Raw genomic sequence first — 25,242 nt, 5'->3', positions numbered from 1 at the left:
GTACTGTTACATTGCTGTTGGGATGTGAGCTTTTGTACGCTGTGTGCGTCATGTTTACAGAATACCTGTTCTTTGTCCAGATAAGTGTATGGGCTTGTTGAGAACCAGTCAGACCAAGGTGCAATGTAAATATTCCTCACTGGAATAGCTCATGCCAGCTGAAGCGATGTTTGACAGTTGTTAGAAATGTTTTATTTGGATATGCATTTTGTCACAGAATGCTTTCACTATACAATGTTTCTAATGTAACAATGTTTAACATATTCAAAGGAATTTACTTATTCCTAAACCGGACCGATGGAAGATGGACGCTCTGAACTGTGGGGTCTATGAATGCTAGCGTGATTTAGCATTAGCTCCTTATCAAGTCTTTGTCATCACAGTATAATTAACAGTATAAAGTGTACATCCTGTGCTAATAGATCAACATGCATACTGGAATATGAGTTATGATGACAATATTTAACAGGAGGGAAGCAAGTTAATATGATAAAGATACACTTTTAGCCTGGATGTACAGTGTTAATCTGTCTGGGAGCTAAGACCATCATATACATAGCATGTCTAGTATGGAGCATCAAAAGAATAGATATTTAAAATCTATTTTCATATGTTCTGCTTTTATGAGAAAAGAGAGACAGGAAAGCGGGTTGAAGAGAGGGCACGTTGGGAATTGAACCCGGGACGCTACATGGTTAAAGGGGTGATATCATGCCATCGGGTGTGAGTGTGATTAGCCCTTACAGGTCGTTTGAAAATCTGCCCTTCCCTATGCATTAGTGACATCACAAGTGGACGTGTTCACCTAGATGTATGCTGGATAGATCAGCCTACCCAGTGGACTGTAGCAAATGTTGCTTATCTATACATCATACATCTAGGTGGACAGGCCTACTTGGGAAGTTAATTGAAACACAGGAAAAGGCTGGCTTGTAATGGCTCATCACACTCACACCTGGTGTCACCTGGTGTAACATCGCCCCTTAGAGAGTTAATGGGTTGAATAAACACTCATGAGTCATCATGGGTGGATGTGTTCCCCTACTTCTACAGAATCGTCTAACTGAGGGAGGAATATATGACCTCAGTGTCATCCAATGCACACCTTGACACCTAGAATTAGTGTGACCTGTGGTTGCTGTTTTGAACACTGAAAAGTTGGACCACTGACATCATTGTTCATTGTTGTGATTTCCGCTGCATTGGTCAGATTCTGAAGAATGATGGCAATGGTCAGACTTTTTCACAGAAACCGAGTTGATGGGACAGACTTGTGTTGACATGTAATGAATCAACTGTAATATCTAAGGTGACCAGCAGAGGGGACTAGCTAATTATATGAGCATGGTGTATGTTAGTGGTGACAGGCACGAACAAGAGTAGCCACGGGCTAGATAGACGTGATGATGTTCGTCAGTAGTGGTGGATTTCATGATTTGTTTGAATGAATCAGTTCGCGTCGGTCAGTTCGCCAAGAAGAGTCATTTGTTTGTTCGTTCGTTCGCATTTCCGGTAGCGGTGAATCATGATTCTCAGTCACTGAGTCGGTCAGATTCGGCTCCTCCCTCGTTCTCGTTCAAACGAATCGCAAATGCACGTTCTCAGCCGAATCGGTCAGACACAGCTCCTCCCTCGTTCTCATTCTCAAACGAATCACGATCGTGCAATGGTGCAAACGGTCATCAATCAACACAACATTAACTAAGTTCCTTTTAACTGAAGAGCATGGTCAGAATCGGCATGTTGTTGCCCGTCTGGCTCTCGTGACTTCTCAGTCCTCACCGCTAAACACAGTCAGTGAACGAACGGCGACTCGCGAGGCAGCGACTGGTGGGTGGAGCTGGGAGTCAGGTCTCGGCGAACGAACGATACGAACGACGACGAATGAGAGTGGTGAATCAAGTCGAGTCGTTTGTTCGAACTGATTCGTTCACGAACGAGCCACCACTATTCGTCAGTACATTGAAGTTTGAGCACAAGCTCATTGTGGATTAAAACCAAGTCTCATCTTTAAGACTCGAATAACACATGACTATGATTTTTTCCCCTCATTTGAAGCTGTAGCTACTCTCTTGTATGAGCTTAGCGTGACGGTGGCCCTTTAAGTGGGCTCCTCTATGGGGAGGTGTGCTCCATATATACACTCAGGACGTAGTTTGTTTATCAAGGAGGGAATGCACGTCCCTGCCTTAAAGTGCCGGTATTACATGGATCCATCTTGTGCCCTGTGTTTCTACACGTCGGCTCCTCCTCACTGGCTCTTCACTTTCTTGCTTTTAGACCCAGTCTCTCGAAGTCTGGCCTTGTGGGCATAGTGTCTGAAGAAGACACACACACACACATACACACACACACACACACACACACACACACACACGCACACACACACACACACACACGCAAAGTGCGTCAATAACAGAGTTACTCAACCAAATAAAAACATTGGAGTTCTCGCAAGATCACAATTTGAATTTGCTCAGCGAGTCACTCTGGAAACGAGCAATACACTCACTCCCCGATTCCCCTGGCCCAGAACATTAACCAATCACAGTGGTGTATCTGATATAGGCGGGCTAAAAGCGTTGCTGTTTTAACGACCGGATACCGGCAAGAGTCTTATCTATTGGTTAGCTCCGCTGGTCTGGATACGTCACCCCTTGTATTCTTCTGATTGGTCGTAGTCTTATCCAATTGCGTGCTGTGATATTTTCAAATGCATATTTGGTGCCGCCCCTCGAGTTGGGCCATTTCCATTACTCGTTGCCAGACCCTACAGCATTCTAGATGTGGGTCTGGATTTCCAGGCTAAACATTAACACTAATAATGAAGTGAAAACAACTTAGCATATAAATAGACTGCACTTTACGACAGAAAGCATCAACAAAATGAAACATATGATAATTTGATTAACATTATGGCTTGTTGTGGAAAAAAAGTATAAGCATAAAAAATACAAACAGAGGATTTTTAATAATTTGAGTGTCATTTGCTTGCTTGTTTTTCAGGATTATTAATGTTTCCAAATATCTGCTGTCCATTGCCGCGTTAGAGGTGGGAGGAGGCCGTTACCTGCGCTGATAGAGGTAGAGGAAGAAGAAGAGCTCGTCTCTGAAGCAGAACAGCTGGTGGGACAGAGATAAGCGGTCCGAGGAGGAGAGGCAGGAGATGGAGGAGCAGAGGTCCCAGAGCAAGGTGTTCATCCCCTGGTGGGCGGGAGGAGAACAGTCAGGACAGGTGGGGGAGGGAGGGAGCTACGCCCAGGTAGGGTGGAGGCACTGGGCTCTGAAGGCCGGTTCAGACCGGAGAGGCGGGCGGGGCTTTGAACAGCGGTTTCAGAAGAGTATGTGAGCGGAACGGCTTCATGAGACTCAGTACTTACTCTGTACATTAACACCGTGCCCTGCAGGTGGTCCACAGCCCTCAACTGAGAGAGAGAGAGAGAGAGAGAAATAGAGAGACAGACAGAGAAAGAGAGACAGACAGAGGCAGACAGAGACAGAGAAAGAGACAGAGACAGAGAGACAGATAGAGGCAGACAGAGCGACAGATAGAGGCAGACAGAGACAGAGACAGAGAGACAGATAGAGGCAGACAGAGCGACAGATAGAGGCAGACAGAGACACAGAGAGTGAGACAGATAAACCATGACCCAAAGGTGAATAAGACAGTATACATGAAAGGAGTGTTAGTCTCCATTGACTTTTAATGATGGTGAGGCTGGACATACCTTGTGATTAATGAAGAGCTGTGGGACCATTGACAGGAAGCCTAATGCATACACTCCTGTTAAAACAAAGCCATCTTAGATTTAGATGGAATAACTTGGAACTTCTAACGTGTGTTGCATGTATGTGTGTGTGTTTCGAGCACAAAGCATTTCTTAGACTTTAGTAGTCTAAAAGTCTTTAGCTCTATTTTGACTGAACAAATTGTAAAAACTAACTTGTACCTGTCATATTTGTTGTGCAGTGTCTGATGTTAATAATGTCCAAGGCTACTTGGAAAAAATACTTTGTTCAATATCATCAAGTTTCAGATGGGCTTAAGCTTAAGCTTCTAAAGTAAAAAATAATGACATGTTTATGTAGTCAAAATCTAGTAAGCCCTTTATTTAGGTTTCTTTAGATGACTACTCGCCAAGTTTATGGAGACGGGATTCAAATTCACTTACCAGTCAACAGACTGTTGATTAACCAGGAATAGCAGCTGTTGACAAAAGACAGAGTTTCTTAAATAAATCTAATTGTTGACGCTCCCTAAATCTCTCCCACTCACCCACTCCGCCAACCCAGCTGCGCTAGATGGCATCTCCCAGTGGCTCAGCCAGTTAGAGTGGCAGAACATTCATTTTTATTTTGTTTCATTCTGAGAGTGTCCCGCCCCCTCGCTGAGAGGGGCTCAATTGTACACATTACATGAGTTAAATGGCTAATCTCTTTTGTGGATTTAAAACATTTCAACGTGGCTTGAACCTGAAAACATAGACAAGAAATACATTTTCCAAAATGTTGATCCAGCAGCTGGAACTGTAAAAAAGGCTGAATAACAAAGGAGCTAATTCATTTCCATTTGCAAAAGCCTGTGTTTCACAGAGGATGGCGCTGTCGCTGTGGTGTGATATCACCCATATAAAGTGTTTGTTAGTCGTGTAAGTGAGTCCATCTTTTAGTCCGGTGTTACTGAACACTGGTAGAGAGATGTGTTACAGATGCGTGTCTCTAACCTCTTGTAGCGCAGGTAGACCAGAGAGAACACGACCCCGCTGACACACACGGGGAAGACCAAATAAGACAGGTATCTGGAGGCCTATAGGGGAGAGGGGAGTTATAGGGGAGTTCAACTCAAGAAAGGTCTGGAAGGAAAGTAAGATGGCATGAAATCCTTTAAAAGGGACATATTATACCACCAGGTGTGAGTGTGATTAGCCATTACAAGCCGTTTTGAAAATATGCCGCTTCTGAAATAATAATATAATTATAATAATAATAATTAATATTGACTGGCCGGTAAAGCACACCCGTAAATGCACATGTAATGACTGTGTGTGTGTGTGTGTGGGTGAGTGAGTGAGTGAGTGAGTGAGTGAGTGAGTGAGTGAGTTTGCGTGTGTGTGTGTGTGTGTGTGCGTGCGTGCATGCCTGAATGTGTGCATGTGTGTGCGTCTGTGTACGAACACGAACAAACACAAGAGAGTTATGTTTGATCGCATTCCAGGAACCAAGTGGAAGATAAACAATGAGGGTGTGAGGTAACGACCTATCAATGTAGGGTGTGTGTCTTCTTGTACATCATGCAATCTGTCTGGTATGGTCTCAACACTTGAATTGTGTCATGTTACAGTGTCATATGTAAGGGACAATCACCTCAAGGCAGGGCAATAAACAGTTTGATATGCCCGGCTTGTGGAAGGTTACCACCCAAGACTTCATCTCGGGCGGTAAGCTGTCCACGAGCCGGGCATATCAAACAGTTTATTGCCCTGCCTTGAGGTGATTATCCCGTTTATTCTACTTCTTGCTTGCCAACATAATAAAACAACAACAATACTTTAATAATTATGCTTTTTCTTATTCGTATTGTATGCTTATTAAATGTATACTCTGTTTGAGTTCATCTCCCTCAAAAAGTAGTCCCCTTTACTGTGTGTTCACACCAAACGCAACAGTGTGACACGATTCCATACAAGGTCAACGTAGAGACGCAAATCGGGCGAAATTTGTTGTGGCAAAAACCTGCGGCAAGATTTGATTAACGGCACAACAATTTTCCGCGGCATTCGCATGAGACAGCCAATCAGCGTTCACTCCCTGGGTGAAGTAACGTAAAACAGCCAATCAGCGTTCAACCGGCCAGGCCAACCGTTCCCTGCACTCCGCAGTGAACCGCAGCTTGGAGGAGAAAGTGATTGTTGCCGTTTGCGACTCCCGGAGCTCTATATATACATAACATATAAATATCTATATAATATAATATATTAATTAATTAATGGTGGTTATCTCGGCCATGGTTGATGAGAATTAATTGGCATAAAGCACCATTGGCGGGCAAAAGAGCAACAAAATTCGCTGCATGACAAAATTCGCCTGGCATAACTGCACAGTGACAGATTATGATTTGTTGCGCGACAAAACTTCTGCGACAGCGCGACCAGGCGAAAAATGTGTCTTTTGGTGTGAACACACCAAAAGCAACCACACAAGGCTGCATCTGATCACTAGTTTAATAACATAGTTGCTACATTGTATCTCGCTTGCAAAACTATGTATCGACTGACCCTCCGATAGATTTCCGACACATCTTAGAAACTTTTTTAAACAAGGTTTATTTTTACAATGGACCTCATGTTTGAAATTTTTGTGATAGAAAAAAAATAAATAAATACAAGCAGCGTATTGATCTACTATTTGATGACGCTGTGCTCAGTCAGCAGCAAGTACAACCGACAAGTCAGCGGGCAACCTGCCGGGTTAATGCCCTCCTCCCAGCCAATCAGAATCAAGCATTCTTAAACGTAGAAAAAGTAGAAAAAAAAAAAAAAATCTTTCTAAGGAAGCATATACCTGTGAATCGTACTCTGTTGTCTTCCTCTCTGCTTCATCCAATTTACTAACCTGCACACAGTATTGGGGGAATGTTACCAACGTGGGAAGCATTTATTCAACAGGTGAAGGATACAGTGTAAAAACAAGAGAGCCATTCATTACAGCCCTAAAGTTGCGGGAAGGTCAGAGCAGAGACGACGACAGAGAAGATAGCAAGTACAATGACTAAACAGCGCCTCCCTCTGTTACACACAGAAACACTGCCTGTACATGCACACCCTGACCAAGAGGAGGCGCAAGCTCATTTTCCTTTCATCCCAAATGTGTTGAATTAACACCATCATGTCAGGCAATTCAGTATAATATTTTAGTGAAGTAGTTGATTGTACCCTATATAGGATACATGAGGTGTACTCACATGCATTATGGACCTGTAGCTCTTCAGATGCACACGGATCTTGAATACTTTAAAGACCTTCCATACCTGGGAGGGTAAAGAACGATCAATGATGAAAGAAGCATAATCATAAACATCAGTTTTATGGCTTGATCTGTACGCCGATCTATAAAATGTATAATTTCTGTTATACCTCCGCCACCCTAAAACCACCCAGTAAACATTTAGAATGAATGAATTTGGCGTTTCCATTGAGGTAGACAGATTGTATTTCTTGATCAAGCTGTACTTTAAATACCACTAATTTATCATGTCCGTCCAGAAGGGAGAGAGTTTGCTGGGTCAGGATTTGTTTTCCATTGCTTTGCAGAGTAATGCAGCTAGGCTAGCTTGGCCAAAGCCTAGCTCTGGCTCCTGCTCGTCTAGCATTCGACGATTGGAACAGGGGGTACAATGGAGCTTGAGGAAAAGATCTGGAGATTTAGCGATAGGTGGAGGTAATGCAGCTGATGACTACTATATAAGCTACCTCCACGCAGGCTCCCAGCCCCACAGGAAGCAGCACCAGCAGACTGGTGTCCTCAAGCAGATGGACAAAGACCAGCAGGGTGCCCAGACAACGCCACACGACTAGAGAGAACATGGTAGGAAGACAAGGGCAGATCCTGGTGCATCTTGTAAAAGCACAGTGGAAAACTTCACTAACACAACCTACTATCATTCAACTGTGCACCAAAGAAAATGAGTTCGATATGCTGATGTGAACCATATTGTTGACCGAATGTTTTAAGAGTGATGATTAGGACTAACTTTTCAATTTTAAACCTTTACTTAAATATATATGAGAATAGAATGTTCTATACTCCAGAGTCAAAATTCAAATCAAACTTTATACTGTCTGAGACACAAAGAAGCCTTAATCAAAATGAGGCCATGAAGCAACCAAAGACGCCCAAAATATCTCCTTTCCTGCTCTTTGGATGTGGGCTACATTAGAGAGGACCCTGTGTAGCCCACATGCCAAAGAAGACTGATCTTATGTAAAGAAACACCTACATCAAACCACAAGTTCAACACTGGTACAGCTTACCCAAGTGCCTGCAATTTTAAAACATTGTAATAGCATTGGAAGAATTTAAACAAGTTGCAGTCTGAGTTCAGTGTTCCGTAACCCCTTTAAAAGTTTAGGACCTTCATGATTCCCATGACAGAGGACATTCTCTATGGATATTACACACATATAGATTTTGAATGAACATTGTTAGAACAGATCATTTAATGTTTCTTACCTGACCTTCTTGACATGCCCACCATGCTCTTTTTCTTTCTCCACGATATGATATCATTTTTAAGGGCCAGGAATTCACAGATGAGCTGCAACGTATTCAACAAATCTATGAATATATGGTACAGTACAACATTCAACAGAGAACAGCCCTCCATCAACAGCACACACAGACAGGGTGTGCAGTGTGGTGTGGTCTCACATGCAGAGCTGTGACCAGGGCGGTCAGGATCAGCAGGTAGAGGTTGGAGCTGCGCAGCGTCTCTTTGATCTCATCGATGTTCTCCTCTGTGAAGCCTGCAACAGTAACAGAGAACACATTGGCGCACATGTCTCTGATGTGTTTCGCAACACAGAAGCTGTTTTGTCGCTTGACCAACACCACTTTATCAGGTCCAGATTCATGGGTGTCTCGGCTGAGAAGGCGATAGTGTATGTATATATACAACAGTATATAGTGCCTCATTTGAAAGCAGAACGATACGTGTTTTTGTTAGCATGATAACTTTGCTTTGACAGGTCTTCGTAATGGACTACATTTACATTTTTGTTTTGATTAGATAATGTTTTGATTGAGTCTCACGGTTCTAAATAAAAAACAACAACCTGAAAGCAGTTTTTAAATGTCATTTGGTTGCAAGTGAGATTGAAAGAAAAAAAATGGTTTGTTCAAACATTTTTCAATATATAAAATGCCTATCTTACAAATGTATAGTAAACCAGCCTCTCTCTCAACAACTCAAGACGGATCCGATACCACGTGAAACAGAGGGTGAACTGTGGACGGCCGACTGACCAAACTGCCGTAGGGAGTGGACCAGGTCCTGCAGGTGGATCCAGAACCTGAAGCTCTGGAGAGAGGCCCCCTGGTAGGACACGGTCAGGGGCAGGTGGCGTGTGCTGCTGCTGACCTCCTGCAAATACATCAGAGGACGGGTGGACAGGTGGACATTTATCCCTGGGTGGCTGGGAATTGACGGGGAGATCCCTGAAGCTAAGGCACTATTCACATTTACATTTAGGGCATTAAGCAGACACTTTCATTCAAAGCGACTTACAGTAAGTACACTTGTCAGAAGAAAGAGAAACAACTATATGTCGCTGTATGTACAGTAAAGGTAGTCATGAACACGTTGCACTTGACTATCTTCTGTCTAATGTAAGTAGATATTGTGTGTGTTTTCGTGGGATATTGTGTGTTTTAGTGTTTTGAATGTGAGCTACATCTACAAAGATTTTCTGTCCCACTGTCGAGAGACGATCACATTAATCTGACAGAGACTACAGCCTACCAGCAGGTCTCTGGCTGCGACGCTGAGCTGATCCACCAGGAGCAGCGGAAGGTAGGTCATCTTTCTCCCATCCGGAAAGCTGAAGAGCAAGATAAATTTGCATTATATCATATCAGCTACTTAAACACAATGCTCCCAAATCGAAAGCCTTTAAACAAAACTGAAATAAGTTCTTTCACCAATATGTGCTCGCCCCAATTAGTTTTGAATGAATTTGGATTTGATTGAGTCTCATGGTTCTCATGCACGGCCAGTGGTAAACTGAATGCATAAGAACCGTGCATTGCAACTCTTAACAAAGGAATGGTGTGTATTCTGAGCCCCTTTCACAAACTATCAGATGGGGTTAGGGTTAGGTGATAGGATGATTGTAATCAAACCAATTCATCATTCAACAAGGATTGGTGTTAACGAGTCCTCGGCTTTGGGAGACTCACACGCGCATGTGGCGTCTCAGGTCACTAGGGAGTCCCGCCTTGTTGAAGGGGAAGTCTGTGGACAGCACCATGATTGACAGGTGTGGTTTCCAATGGGAAACAAGAGCCTCTAATCTGTAAGACCCCTCCTTAAAGGAAACAAACACAAACAAATAAACTGTAGGACTCTTGGCTAAGACAGCATCAGGGTTGGAAATGCAAAACTATAACGTTGCTATAGATCTAACACTTGACACTAATTGTGAACAATATGATTTATATTGTCGTGTATATTTTGCTATTTTGTTTTGCTTTACTACACTGTTGTCCCTTGCCATGTCCTAACAATTTAACTGCCCAGTATGACCCTGTGTTGCACTGTACATTTGGCAAATAAAACACTTTGACTTTACTTTGATTTTTTTTGCCATGTTTTATGTAGTTTTGCTACTATGCAAAAGCTGTTACCTGACGCGTGGCGTCTCTCTGAGCCCCTGCGTGTCTTGGTGTTGTGTAGGTGGTGAGGGAGGCTGCGTGGTGCACCTCCCTGTTGTCCTCTAAGGGGGAAACACCAGCCTTGTGTATGTACACAACTGCATGGAGACTCCCGTTAGCCCGAGTCTCCTCTGGTAGAGAGACATTCACCTGCCTGGAGAGAGAGGGGAAGAAACATCCTATCAGACAACTATTTTTTCAGGGGTTTTGTGTATCATAATATTATGATAATGAAAATGAAGTGGAACAATTACATTTTCTGGTTTCATTAGAATGTTCTAGAACAAAATCAATTATTGGTAGTTATATTTAATTGAAAACGAACATTTCTCAGACTTTTGTTATATGCAGAAAGTAGTTAATGCCAAAAAAAAACAAAATATTAAAAATTACAAAATTGTAAGATTTGTATTTAAATACAGAAACTTCTTTAACCTACTTTTCAAACGTAGAGTGTGGGTCGAAGGGGTCCACTCTGAGGATGAGGTTGAGCTGGCTGTCTTCTGGGATCAGACAGGTGAACACGCTCAGCTGGAAAAGACAAGCAGCACATGAATAACTGTCTGCAGAATCCAGCTTTCTGGAACAGACCCCTGGGGGCCTGGGTTTGATTCATTGGTGATATTTTATGAACTGTGTTTTATAATAAAGAAATGAGCTTGCAAAATTAACCTTGCCAGCATAGAGGTCAGGAATACTGATCTATTTCAATGTTACACATTAAATGTACAAATTACCATAGACCTAAATTACTTTTTAGGTCGATGATAGGCATAACTTCCAATTAGTAAAAAAAAAAATACGAGAGAGCGATAGAGGGCGAGAGACTGGAGAGAGAGAGAGAGAGAGAGAGAGAGAGAGAGAGAGAGAGAGAGAGAGAGAGAGAGAGAGAGAGAGAGAGACTATATTATAAACTACTGAAGAAACGCGTTGTAACGAACCTGTAGTTTTGGTCGACCTGCCAGGTAGGAGGTAATGCATTGTTCTCCTCTTCCCCTGTCGCAAGGTTTCGTGTTCAGGAAGCCGTACAGCACCCAGGCGGTGTGACACATGTAGACCACAAACACCCCGAGAAAGATCCTTGTGAAAGACATCCTTTTACTCCCACTGTCTCCAGGTTTGGAATAACACGAGGGAAACATTGTTTTAAACCAGCTTAATATAAGCAAATCTCAATAGATTAAAAAAAGGAATGTAACTACAGAAAACACCAGAAAAAACGCGTTATAAAAGTACATAAAAAGTCAACATAAAGGTTAACATTTAGCCCCGTGATTCTTCCTGCACCGCCAGCATCCTTCCGGTCGCAGGCGTCACGACGCAGCATCACCAGGAGCCGGGATCCTGCATCACCATCAGCATCAGCAGCGTGCTCCAACCATAGGCTCCAACTACACAGCTACGGTGGCTATTTGAATATGCAGAAAGGCAGAGGACAAAGTAATATGTCAATTTAATAACATATTTAACAATGGTATTTATTAATTAATTCAGTTATTTATTTATTTATATATTTAGTTTAATATTTAAGTTAATAGTAGAACTGTCACTTGAACGTTTACGTCATACAATAACAAACGCAGGGTTGCACCGCGGTGCATTGTGGGTCTCGTGCTCTGCTGTCGCGACTTTCCCACCCATCGGACTTCACGTGAAACTTTAATCTATTTCCGATTAAATGATTATCCAGCCGGAGTCAGCATGCGTGCATCAACATCAGCCGTCACTCTGCAAATAAAAGTTTGTTTACAAAGTTATCTGGACACTGTGGCTGGCGCTGCAGCGTTTAGCTTTGTGGCTAGCTCCTAAACATGTTGCAGAAGTCAGGGTTATGTATGTTATTATGGTGGTAAGGTCTTATGTATGTTGTGCAGATCATGGTTAGGGCGCGATAAGGAGAGGTTACCGTTGCATTTACTCTCACCCTATGCACCTTGTTGGATTAGGTGTGGAGCTTGACTGCTCTTTTTAACCTGTTGGCTGCAAACACAACGGCACGTAGACCTCTCTGGAGGTGACTTCAGCTTTTAATCAGATGTTTTTTCTGGCCATGCATTCTTTTTTAGTTGAGCTGTTTCACCAAGACACATGATGGGTGTTGATTATCGGCTTCCCTTTCCTTGCCATACTATTATCCTGATTCCTTTGATGTCAGAGTGCTGCTGACCTTACATCTACAACTGGCATGGCGCTATGTGCAAGGGCCGGTTATTGTGTGGTGACGAGAGCAGAGGCGGTGCTATGGCTGAACCGAGAGATGCTCACCAGCACCAGGAACTGCTACAGAACATATCTTCTAGGAGCTGGGGGTATTATTAACTCTAAAACTGCGTGTTTTGCCAGCATGAGTTGCACTGCTAGAATAGGTAGCCAAAAGCAGAGAAACATAAGGTCAGAGATCTACAACTGTGTTAGAACAGCAAGCGGCCGGACATGGTTATTCCCCCCAAACGTACCAGTCAGGCAAGCAATACCGGCGTTGAGTCGTCACCTAACACGTCCCAGACCAGCATTTGGAAAAGAAACCCTGCCCAGAGGAAACCCAATTTGGAATGGTAAGACAGATGTTATATGATGATGATGATGATATCATATCATTTATATAGCACTTTTTGTGCAAAATTTAAATACAAAGTGCTTTTCTTTGTCACCGTTGTCCGCATTAACAAGAGTAAAGCCCACATTACAGAAATGCCATTTTCTATTTTCTATTTCTGTCTCTCCTAATGCTCATATATCTTGTGGTTGTTTTTTTTTTCAGTATCCTCTGTCCGTCACAGAGCCACAGACGCTGCACCGCTCTCGATTGTGGCTCCCACCTTTGTTGTGGTATGTGTATTAGAAGACAGGACCTGCACTGACACGAGTATCTAAGCTTGCATCCCACAGATGTTTGAGGGAAAGGGGAAGCTATACAACCAACATTAACCTCAATAAATATTCACTCTTGAAATAGACATGTAGTCTTATCGTCTTTTAAAGAACCGTACCAAATGATAACGTAATCACATGTTTAGATTGTAGGTTAATGTAAGGTGTTAAATAGGCTCATCTATTTTATCTTTTATTTGTATTTCACAGATGAAATTTGACAAAGAAGGAAACGTCACAACCTTTGGTATGTATTGCAACGTAAACCTCATCCATTTAAAAAAATGTGTACAATCATGCTGCCTATAGACAGTATGTATTACTTTGTCTTTGTCCTTTCTGTGATCTCTGAGGTCATATGTTTAACATACTTAGTGTTACTGTTTGTAGTGGGATATAGCCTGTATTTTGGTAAGGAATTGGTGAACAATGCAAAGCACATTTACAATATTTATTTTAACGTTCCATGGTGCACTGTGGATCATATTTGGGACACAATACAACCCTCATACACCATGTTACTTATTGGTAGATAATATAGATAGATGGTGAAGACGTTTTTCCTTCAGGTTGTCTGTTCATGTGTGTGTTGCTGTTGTTGTTGTTGTTGCTTGGCTTGGTAGAGAAGAAGAAGACCGAGCTGTGCCAGGAGCTGAGTCTGCAGACCAGAGACCTGCGCTTCCAGCACAGCACCAGCCTCACTGCCAGGAACAACTGCATCATCCTACGCATGGAGGTAGCACGCCCTCCGTCTGCCCCCGGCCCCTGGGACTATGCACCTGCTCTCTGATCCCAGGAGCCCACTAACAGCAAGTTATGATATCACACATTTAAAAGCATCTAGTCCTCTAACTTAACCAATAATCATGAGTTATGTAAAATAATAATAATTATTATTATGTGATTATAGTTCTATAGATGATGATGGATTCTCATGTTGGTTAGAACGAAGACACTTTATGGTGGATGTTTTGCTTGCCCCACAGCTTATTGGGTACTGCTAGAACATTTCCGTATTTAATATTGGCGTAAGCCACCAGAAATCCAACTGCTTTATGAACTAGCAAACTAGCTAAATTATACAGTTGTTACAAATAATAATAATGGTATCTCTTTTATCATGCATGAATATCATTTTATTACCCATGATCCATCATTCAACATTCAATTTTAATGTCCCATATGTTTTTTATTTAAATCGTATGCAATTAGTTGAAGGAACAATATGGGACGTTTGTACTGTACTTAATCATAAAATGATAAGTCATCAGAGACTTACGAAAACATGCTAGGTAGAAATACTCGCTGGTATACAAACATTATCTTGAACAATAGTATGAGCTGACCAGGTGACTTAAGGTTTATTGGAGGTAGTTTCCTTGCCTGCATGTATTTACCATACAACTAATACACACATGACTAAAACTTTGTGTTTTGAACAACATATAGGATACAGTTGTGATCGCTAGTAAGAAGGAGCTGTGATGCTGGTTTCCAACCACAGCTCCCAGGGCACGCGTGCGCTGGGCCCGAAGCTTACAATGCACTTGCTCTACATCGGTTCTCGGAACGTCAATTCCAGAGTCGGCCTCTAGGAAATGTTTTGCCTGTGGCAAGGATTACCGACTGAAGGGGCTTGCCTCACACTTGACTCCTCCGAACGGGTCCTCGCAGACACACTTGCCACACCGGCAGATGCCTCGGTTGCTACAGATGTTGTGATCGGCGTTCGTGCAGGGCCCGGGGTCCATTGAGCAGTCGCAGGCCTCGTGGGTCCAGCCCTCATCACACACACACCGGCCACAGGAGCATCGGCCCTGGCCTCCACACATCCTGTCCGATATTAAGAACAACGGTCAGGCAGTTAGGCGATGAAGTGTCCCTGTAACACGTCTTTTATTATGTGCTTTTTCTGCTTTAAGCATCAGCTATTCAGTGCAAATAAGTAGTCATATTTTGTGAAACCACAATGGAACATGTGTAAATGATGGCAGGACAGGACTCCTTGTCTAGCGATTGTCTAGCGATAACGCTAGACAAGATCATAAGATTGTATCACACATGTTTGATTTTAAATCCAGGAAAGGGCAGCATGTGATTTTAAAAACCAGGAAGGGACCTCTTTTTTTCTTTGCTTAATCACAATATTTTTGGGAACTACCGTCCCGGACAACACCCAAACCAATCATCTAGCACTACATTATCTCATAGTAACCATATTAAAGTGACTCTTTGCTAGCTGGGGGTCAGATAAGGAGTGTGCGGGGAAGAAACCGTCTCTAAAGTCGTAATCCCTCTTATCAAACGGCACCTCTCCAGCGGTGCGTATCCATACCTGTTGTTGGAGTACGGACAGTCGAAGTTGCTGCACTCGCAGTAATGCCCAGTGTATCTCTGGGCGGGGTCGGCTCGCGCCTCGCAGTTGCAGAAGCCCTCCTCGCACGTCCCTCTGCCTCCGCACACCAGGGCGTCGGGGCCCTCCCGGCAGCGCTCGTCCCCCGGGGCCGGGACCGGGGACCAGCGGCGCCTCTGGCAGCGGCCCCCGGTGTACAGCGCGTCGCACACGCAGCGGCCGCACTCCAGGGCCCCGCGGCCCCCGCAGGACGGGCTGTCCTCCTCAGGGCGCTTCATGCAGTCGCACGCACCTGGGGGGGGGGGGGGGGGGGCAGGAGAACGGGGAGAGACCCGCTCGGCTTAGACGTAGAAGGTGGTTCTCCTTTCAATGCCGAGTATAGGAGGTTTGTGTCTCCTTCTGTGGGTGTGTATCCGCCCACCCCTCGTTTAGCCGGAGACCTTGCCCACGTCCGGGAGATTAAAACATTTCAAATGAAATAAAAGGTATCGGAAAAATATAATATATCGGGTTGAAAAGGTTGACCGGTCACACACATTGCACTCGCTCAGCAAGGGTGCCCAGCCAATAGCAGACTACCGCTCTGCCTGAAATAACACACCCTATGTAATCTGCAGACAGTTTCCCCTTTTTAAGTGTTATCGTCTATCGTCTCACACTTGGTGAGACCCAGACAGAATCGTACTCACACTCAGATGTTATCTGCAGCTCCAGTAGCTGTGCAAAGCCTTTGGGTGTGACGGTGACGGTCCAGGATCCATTCTCAGGGGGACAGTGTGTAGCCTCCACGTTCACCTGAAGCATTTCACCAAACAGGGAGAATGATATGGGAACGACAGCAGCCCCTACTGGTGAAACGGATTATTGCAATTCCTCTTTGCGAATAACCCATTCCACTTGTTTAAAAGTGATTTGCTTAAATCAGTGCATGACTGACTTCTCCCTATTTTCTATTGGAATATTAGTGGTGGTCAATAATAGCGTAGCAACTCTTGAAGTCTTTCACCATGAAGGCCTCTCTGCAACATTGAGTCACAGACCATGTGATTTAAAATGGTCTTTAAAACAATCCGCAGCTGGCTTTGCAATCTTTTCAATATATATATCTATATATATAATATATAGATATATTACTTTTTATGGGACATTATCTCACCTGTGTGACCCAAGGCTTTTCCGTGTGGTTGAACGTGATGTTGACATGTTCTGGTGCAGGGCTGGTTTCCAGGGTCACCTCTCTGGTCCTCTGCTGGTCTTTTGGCAGGGTCAGGGTGACCGACTGGACCACGCCAGGCCTCAGAGTCAGCTGCACCACCGTGGCCTGGATCGCCTGGTCCTCTCGCACTCTGCAGGGAGTGTGGCGTTAGGGGTTGCATGTTTGATTAGTTTGTTATTTAGTTTGTTAATCATGTGATCGCAAACCTCCGAAAACAGAGATTTGTGTTTTAGCTGTATCAGGATTTCCCGACAACAACAACAACAACAATATTTAGAGATTAGTGAACTGATAAGCTTAAAGATTGAGGAGTTGCCACACATAGTACTCTTTTCAGAGAGTCACATCAGTGTTGAAATCCCAATTGACTGGACAAAGGTCATGAAACAAAAGAGCCACACCTATTTAAGTGCTGTAGAAACAAGCCTAGCTTAGTGAGGTACTCGGTACTACTAGTATCTTAGTATGCTGGCTCTCAAGTCAGCTTGCCCAGTGTTTTCCATGAGGCCTCCTACCTGCTCTCGTTAGTGACAGACAGCAGTCCTCCCCTGGGGTTGTAGAGATCTCTGACGCAGCCCGCCTGGACCAGCTTCTCCACGGTGTTACAGCGGGGCCCGGTGATGTCCAGGTGGTTGCACCACGCACACTCTGGCCCCGCCTGGATGCATTGGTTACAGGTCTGTTTGCGAGGGCATCTCCCTTTGCGGGCCCCGTTGGGGCAGACGAGACCCAGCAGCAGACACAGAGAGAGCAGCACAGACAACCTGCAAATATGGGAGTATACTCAAAGAGAGTCGATGTAACTTGGCCCACTAGTGGTCCTCTAATGGGGTTTGAAACCCGATGTTGATCGAGATGTTAGTGGAACTTTAAAATAAATGACCGTTAAATGCAAAACATATGGCTTGAGTTAGCTAACAATATTAGGTAATAGTTAGAAGTTAAAAGAGCTAAAAATGCTAATAAACAAGGAGAAGTGGTAAAAGTAGTAAAGGACTGCATAGATTTCCATGTCAAACTATGATGGTTTTCCTTTCCATTATATGCATTCAAATGACCCTCTGGACATGCTCTCACGCCATGACTTCTATTTCTTACTCACTGTGTTTTTGCTGCGAACATTGCTGCTTGTTGGATAACAATTCAGACAGACCCACTTGTGCTTTACGTGGGAGTCTACAAATTGGAAAAATACTCTGACACGTGGTGAATATTAGCCTACAAACACTATTACTACGGCTACAGTACATGTTGTACAATGTCAATTTGAGTAGGTAGAGGTCGTTAATGTAGAGAAGTTGAAACATAACTTCAACTACTAAAAATTTATCCTATAAAAAAGCTGAATGCATTACCTGAGCTCCATGGTGTCTATACAAGTCCTTTCTTGAATACACTGGAAATAGCTGACTGTCTGATTTAGTTTCAATATTTATAGGTCAAAGTTCATTGTGAGGCTCTTGGTTTTGTGAGTGAAACACAATTATATTGATTGATTATACAAGCACATACCTTATCTTACTAACTCAACCTCTGGACTGGGACCCACTCTGCACTTTTTAACCTAGGTTTTTGGCAGTGAAATCCTACATCATTATTAATGTTAGTTTAATAGACTAGTTTAGACTAAGGTATGGGACTGTGATATGGTTGTGTTGCCATAGCATCAGCACCCAGCAGTGTCAATTTGGGGCTTGAAATTAAAGTGAACCCTGTGTTTCAGCCCCAATGTGAACACTATGAGATTTAAAGTTTAGATTGCCTTCAGGCTTGAGAGTTCTAGGAAGAAGGGGGGATGTGTGACCCCCATGGCTACAACCCACGCCAACTTTGTGATTGTTTTTCATTAAAGCCAGTACCGTAATGAACCCAGGGTTCATTGTGTTTGTTGTCTATGAAGTGCGTCACACACCGCAATGCTAATCTCCAAGTGTCAGAGCAGCGAACCCTCTCTCGGACACGGCCATCACGGATACAGTCACCAACCCCCGGTTTCAGCAGGGAAGCCTCGGCCTATGAGTTGCAAAGAATAGCGCCAAAGAATAGCGTCGTGACAGTCTTAAGGGTTTGAGTAGAAAGTTCGAGGGGCGTTATCAAGCGTTGTCAAAACCGTGTCTCAACTACAGTGTGCAGCCAGTGGAAAATGACCAGTCTGGAAATGCGTTTTTAGCTGGAAGTAGCAGAATTCATGTACTTTACAGATCATTTCCCTTATTTAACAACTTTATACATTTTTGTCCAAAATAATAAAAAAAACGTCAACGTTTTGTGAGACCCAAATTGGACAGTTTTCATCTCATGTAGTTTGGGGGTTTTTCTTACAACTATAAACCCCTTGCTTGTCTCTGTCTCTCGCTGCCCCCCCTCCTGTACATGTGTTCAGACCCTGAGGGCGGTGGTGACCCCCCAGTGCCTCCTGGTACTGGACTTCCGGGGCCTGGGCCTGGAGCGCTGGCTGGTGCTGGAGCTGGCCCACCAGCTGGCCTCACACACCAACCCACTGCCCTTCGAGTTCAGAGCACTGGAGGCCATACTGCAGCACAGGGTAACAGAACGCGTGTGTGTGTGTGCGTGCGTGTGTGTGCATGCAGGTGCGACCATAGCTGTGCCGTAAACGTTTTTCCTTAAATCAACGTTTTTATTCAATAGATCCAAAATACACTTTGCATGCCTGTGAGATTTTTTAAAATACTTTTATGGAATTATATGAGTGTATAGTTTGTAATATCAGTGTAGAATTGCCATTTAGTTGTGTCAGTAGCGTACAGGGCTAGCTTGTTTATGCTTTCTTGCCAGTAGAAAGATCAGCAAGATGAAACATTGTGTATCCAAATGCTTGCATAATTATCCCAACATTCCAGCCTGACACCCTTTCACATTAGATTTTTTACGTACTAAAAGCAAACATGCAGCACCGCAGAATCAACTGACCACATTAAGAATTGGCAACATAACAAAAGGGGGCAGAAGCAGCCGGCGGTGGTGTTTTTAATACTGCGTGGATCGTCCGTGTCGGCGTGCAGGTGTCCGCCCTACAGGCCCGGCTGAACGAGGTCCATCCGGTCATCCTGGACACGCTGGAGTCCCTGGTGGACCCCAAGCTGCTGTCGGCCGACCGCACCAAGCTGCACGTCCTGCTGCAGAACAGCAAGAGGTAGCCACGCCCAATCTCCAAACTAAAATAATGGAGTTGAAACCATTTTTGCTGGATACATATTTGTACATCATTTTCTATTTGAACATTTTTAAATTTATATTTTTAAGGGGAAATTTCTAAGACCTCAGTTACAAAGTGTTTTTTAGGAGAGAAATGCTGAATAAATGCATGTTTTTTTCAAATATTAATATTTGAAAAATATATTATATTTTTTAAACATAATATTGACCAAAATATTGGTGATTATGATTTTTTCCATAATGGAGCAGCCCTATGGTCCCATTGACATTCCCCTCTTGTCTCCCTGTGTGGTGCTCAGCCTGTCGGAGCTGGAGACGGACATCCGGGTGTTCAAAGATTCCATGTTGAAGATCCTGGATGAGGACGAGATCATCGAGGAGCTCTGCCTCACCAAGTGGACCGATCCCCGGGTGTTGTACGTTGCTCTTTCTCTCGTGCACGCACGCAAGCATGCACACATGCATACACTCAGACTCGCCTATATTAAAGGGAATCTGCCTTTTTCGTTGCAGTGAAGAGAGCAGTCTGGGTATTGACCATGCTGAGGAGATGGAGCTCTTGTTGGAGAACTACTACATGCAGGTATAGCTGTTAGTGACACCAGACAGACAATTCCGTCCATAATAACCCGTAGGAATACTATCATGTGACTTAATGTTATCTATGGTGATGCCATTTGCTCTGTGCCAGGCCGAGGAGCTTGGCAACGATACCAGAGAGCTCAAAGGACTGATAGACGACTCAGAGAGCGTCATCTTCATCAATCTGGACAGGTACACACACACACACACACACACACACACACACACACACACACACACACACACACACACACACACATTACATTTTTACATCGTCAGCATGTATTCTTGCAGCGCCAGATACATACAGGTACATCCATCCGTTATTGTGGTGGTGAGCGTGAAGAAGGGTAGCGGCCAAACATGGCTGACTTCAAACGGGATGTGGCTAGCAGGACCGGTGGCCCTACCAACAACAAGTGGTTATACTTTAAATGGTTACATTAAACGCATGACCTTTCACCACTGCAACTGCAATGGAGTAGAAATTAGCACATCTGTTTTGCATCAATGTAAAAATGATAATAATTTTGAAATGTGAAAAAACATTGGTTAGGAATTCTTGAAAAACATTGTTCATTGTTTGTAATCACCTTAAGACACATCTTCAGTTAAGATTTTATGTGAAAACTAAAATCTGACTTTGGGGACTATATTATTAGGCATTATTATACATCTATAACTCTCAATACCTAAATCAATCTAAACATAATATGAATCAAAGGTCTGTATTTGTTGCAAACCATCTGGTGCTGTTACATGATGATTTATTGTTTGTTTTGCGTCATTCTTCTTCTCTCTCTCTCTCTCGCTCTCTCCCTCCCTGTTAGTCATCGCAATGTGATGATGCGCCTGAACCTCCAGTTGACCATGGGAACCTTCTCCCTCTCCCTGTTCGGTCTGATGGGCGTGGCCTTCGGAATGAACCTCGAGTCCTCCTTTGAAGAGGTGAGCTCAGACCTCCAGCCAAGGGGCTGGAGGTCATCATCATCATGACATCACTGTTACTTGACATCCGCACTCCTTAGTTTGTGTTTCTGTTGTGTAACTTCAAGCAAATCAATGATAGGCTGCAAGACCGACGTCCCGGATGGCGAACCATACTTGCAATCGGCCGCTCACAAAATACTAAAGCGGGCTGACAAACGTGACATCTGAATGTGAACTGTCAAGGGGATAATGTCCGAAGTTCGTAGCTCACTGAGAACAGCTGGGACTTCCTGTCGGTCCCAGCGGCCAGCGGTAGAGCTCATTTGAGATCCGCTGTGAAATATGCTTCCTCCATCCATCTTATCCTCAGCGATGTTTCTTTATTTCTTTATTTAGTCTTGCTTTTGATTTGCGTGGCTGACTACGACCTTGAGAGCATAAATAGAACCCTGTGGGGATCCACGGTGAGCAGCCACGGTGCTATTCTGCCAAATCTCCTTCTGTGTCTGCTAATGTGGCAGTTCAGTTTGGACGGGACTTACGATGAACGTTAATAACGCAATGAATATTCTTTAGATTCAGTTGGATGGCCGTTTGAACATACATGCTAACACTTCTGCTACTACTACTAATTCTACTACATATACTGATACTTTTAAGACTACTACTACCTCCATGACTACTAATACCACTACTGATACTTCCACAACTGGGGACTTTGGACTTTTGGAAAACGGAGACTCTACTAAATTAAATCCTAGTGTTGTGATAGCGGCCTGTATTATTAGTAAAATAGCAAACTGTGTGACATAGAGGAAGTTTCCTTTCCTACACGTGTTACAGTTCTTTTTTTATGCACTTGCCAGGCAATAAGACAATAAGGAAGTCATAATTAAATATAGGAAACAGCTTCTGCTGAAATGTCTCGAATTCCCCTTTTTTGTGTTGTTTTTTGTCTGGCAAGCAAAATTCTGCACAGAAGTCACTCTAAAAGAAGAACATGGTTCCTCTGAAATATTATGTCACTTCATACTGTCAACATACTGAATGTGTTGTCCGATACGTTCAATTGGACACCACTTCCCAATTACATGTTTCCCCTTTTCAAGTATATTAACTAGGGCTGTCAAGCGAATTATGGCAGATGAGTGATTCAATGAATAATAGACATAATAGACTTTAATAGACATAATAGACTTTAACACTTTTTCTTGAATACTGTGTATATGTGCCAAAAAAAAACCTCAATCTGAAAAAATTTTTTTTATTAATCTGCGTTAATTTTTTTAACACGTTATTTTTTCTGTGATTAACTAATCAAAATTAACACGTTAACTTGACAGCCCTAATATTAACACTTAAATGAAACAAGGCATGTTGCCTTGCACGTATATTTAGTTAACTCTTTGACTCTACTCACTATCATAAGAGAGGGAGTCACTCTGAACCATGCACTGTCAATTTAACTCGACCACTTTGTACCCCGGATGACCTGTGCAATATGCCTTGTACTTTATTTTACTTGGCTTCAGTTACATATATACTTTTATTTCATATACAAGTATATTATATTACATTCTGCTGTAGGTTAGATTCATATTTGATCTCTAATAAAAAAATAATGCATTGTGTGCTTATATTGCTAGTTGTGTTTTATTCTATTCTACTCCCTATGAGGATTCTGGCTTGAGCTGAGCAACTGTCACAGTCAACTTCCCCCGGGATCAACTGAGTCAGCTGTATCTTCATCTGTATTTATAAAAAATATTGATGCAATCCCGCCGCCCACCCAGTCCACTGCTGTCCCCACCACTGGGTCATGGGTATGAGTCACAGGGTCTTACACACAGTATGACGCCTCTTCTTCACGTGTTGTTGACGTGTCGCAGGACCCCCGTGTGTTCTGGCTGGTCACCGGCTTCATGTTCCTGGGCAGCGGCCTCATCTGGAGGAGACTGCTGTCCTTCCTGGGCCGACATCTGGAACCTACGTTACCCCCGCCGGTAGTACACACACACACACACAGGGACACACGCAAGAACAAACACACACAGACACACACACACACACGCTCAAACACACACAAATGCACACACTCACAGATACAAACGCACAGTAACACTCGCATCGCACGCGCACAGACACAGACCCAGACACACGCAGTCGCACGCACGCACGCACGCACGCACACACGGACATAAGCATTTTAACAAGCACATAGCTTAAAATAACCTACATATTTATAGACAATCCTGATGAAGTGAGGAACTAATGCAGAATTCAATCTTTTTTTTATTATGCTGATAAGCTGCAACAAAAAAGAACATTGTTGTTCCTATAATGTTCCTATTAGCCTTAGTTTAGTTAACTCCTATAACAAAAAATTGTCATGTCATGTTTTCGACATTTATGGGGAGTTTCCATTAATGCACGGGCTTGCTTCTCTGTGTTGTTGAACCCAGATCCCTCCCGTCTGGAAGAGGAACCTGAAAATCCCAGACGCCAAAGCCGGACTCCGATGACTCGGAATACTGTGTTCTACCTCTGAGAGTCACTATCGGTGACTCACCAGCCCCACCGTCCATCTGCACTATGGACTGCCTGAGCAGTGTTTATTTGTTGATTATCCCAACGCCTACCAGACCCACAGCATAGTTCAGCAACCAGCGATGTCCAAAAAAGGAAAATGCCTCTAGTACAGTCAGACGTGCGTTTTGAAGGGGCGTTTAACTGTGGAGACTCATCGGCGCTCTACTGGTCTGTCCAGACCCATGTTGTATCTGCCCCGTGAGAACCACTTCAGACCCGCCGTCGGTCTCAACTTGGGGGAGTGGGGGGTTGATGTGAACAGGATGTGTTGCCATGTCCTGATTGTTGTTTTGGGTATGGGGATAAGTGACCTTATAAGACAAAGAGAAAGAAACCTGCCTTATCTCGCCACACGGTTCCCAGAGTTGCCTTTAGATGGCAGAAAAAACAGTGCAAAAATAAGTGTCTTTCTGGTTTTTTTTATGTTTCAACTGGTTTCAATTGAAGTAGAATAAGCTGAATATGTTGTTTTTACAATAAGGACCCGATAGAACAAACATAGACATGATATGAAGATGAACTTATACATTACATATGTTACTGAAATCTGTGCTGTATAACATCTCAAGACCTTGCCAACATCAGAAATATGTTTTCTCCATTATATACACTTATACACTAGGATAGTTTATTCATAAACCTTTGTCTTACTGTTATTTACAACTGTAATTTATAACAAAGAATTGCAATAAAATAATGCATCTGTACAGTAATGGCTAATCTATATCTAGCTCACCTCTTATAAAACAATCCATGTTTTCTATGATATTTTTCTATGATATTATTCTCAATCAGTGGTTTGAAGGAAAAACATTATTTAAATCCATAGCTTGTATAAAATATTAATGATTATAATAATTTAATATAATAATTAAGAATTTTTCGGAAAGTTTGCCAATAAAGTGATATTTTCCTATGGTTGCCGTGGATACCAACCTCTCTGGTCCTGGCTGGAGCATCACAGGCTCACGGGGCTGGTGCAGAGCAGCTTCAAGAGCACTTTTGGGACCAGCCTCCAGGGAGTAGGCCTACTTGTTTCCGTTAGCGACCGTGGAAGTGTGGAGAATCGTCCTCCGCCGAGCACTGGGGGAAACCG

The 25,242-nt window shown here is 43.3% G+C and overlaps 3 protein-coding genes across 3 annotated transcripts; 1 reads left to right on the top strand and 2 right to left on the bottom strand.

Moving 5' to 3' along the window:
* Nucleotides 1–503: 503 nt before the first annotated feature.
* On the bottom strand, nt 504–12,957 carry LOC311351898 (lipid scramblase CLPTM1L-like). Its single transcript, XM_084472056.1, has 18 exons — nt 12,885–12,957; nt 11,370–11,836; nt 10,868–10,959; nt 10,402–10,582; nt 9,955–10,082; nt 9,518–9,596; nt 9,022–9,139; nt 8,428–8,522; nt 8,230–8,314; nt 7,470–7,570; nt 6,962–7,027; nt 6,562–6,612; nt 4,725–4,807; nt 4,173–4,207; nt 3,729–3,784; nt 3,381–3,425; nt 3,071–3,204; nt 504–2,318 (listed from the first exon to the last, which is right to left on the bottom strand). The coding sequence occupies exons 2-18, from the start codon at nt 11,568–11,570 to the stop codon at nt 2,252–2,254; spliced, it is 1,617 nt and encodes a 538-aa protein (XP_084328182.1). The 5' UTR covers nt 11,571–11,836; nt 12,885–12,957; the 3' UTR covers nt 504–2,251.
* Nucleotides 11,934–24,758, top strand: mrs2 (magnesium transporter MRS2). Its single transcript, XM_084472057.1, has 12 exons — nt 11,934–12,983; nt 13,190–13,257; nt 13,510–13,546; nt 13,923–14,035; nt 19,252–19,413; nt 19,892–20,022; nt 20,345–20,461; nt 20,559–20,628; nt 20,737–20,819; nt 21,458–21,575; nt 23,447–23,560; nt 24,020–24,758. Exons 1-12 carry the CDS (start codon nt 12,614–12,616, stop codon nt 24,077–24,079), a joined length of 1,443 nt encoding a protein of 480 aa, XP_084328183.1. The 5' UTR covers nt 11,934–12,613; the 3' UTR covers nt 24,080–24,758.
* Nucleotides 14,463–18,325, bottom strand: LOC311351900 (putative integrin beta-like protein C05D9.3). Its single transcript, XM_084472058.1, has 6 exons — nt 18,224–18,325; nt 17,384–17,632; nt 16,809–16,998; nt 16,342–16,447; nt 15,635–15,944; nt 14,463–15,132 (listed from the first exon to the last, which is right to left on the bottom strand). Exons 1-6 carry the CDS (start codon nt 18,232–18,234, stop codon nt 14,919–14,921), a joined length of 1,080 nt encoding a protein of 359 aa, XP_084328184.1. The 5' UTR covers nt 18,235–18,325; the 3' UTR covers nt 14,463–14,918.
* Nucleotides 24,759–25,242: the final 484 nt, after the last annotated feature.

This window comes from Micromesistius poutassou (genome assembly GCF_964030765.1).
Source record: "Micromesistius poutassou genome assembly, chromosome: 8".
NCBI classification, from domain to species: Eukaryota; Metazoa; Chordata; class Actinopteri; order Gadiformes; family Gadidae; genus Micromesistius; species Micromesistius poutassou.
Note: the sequence above shows the minus strand (reverse complement) of the source record. Positions and strands in the feature narration are given on the sequence as shown.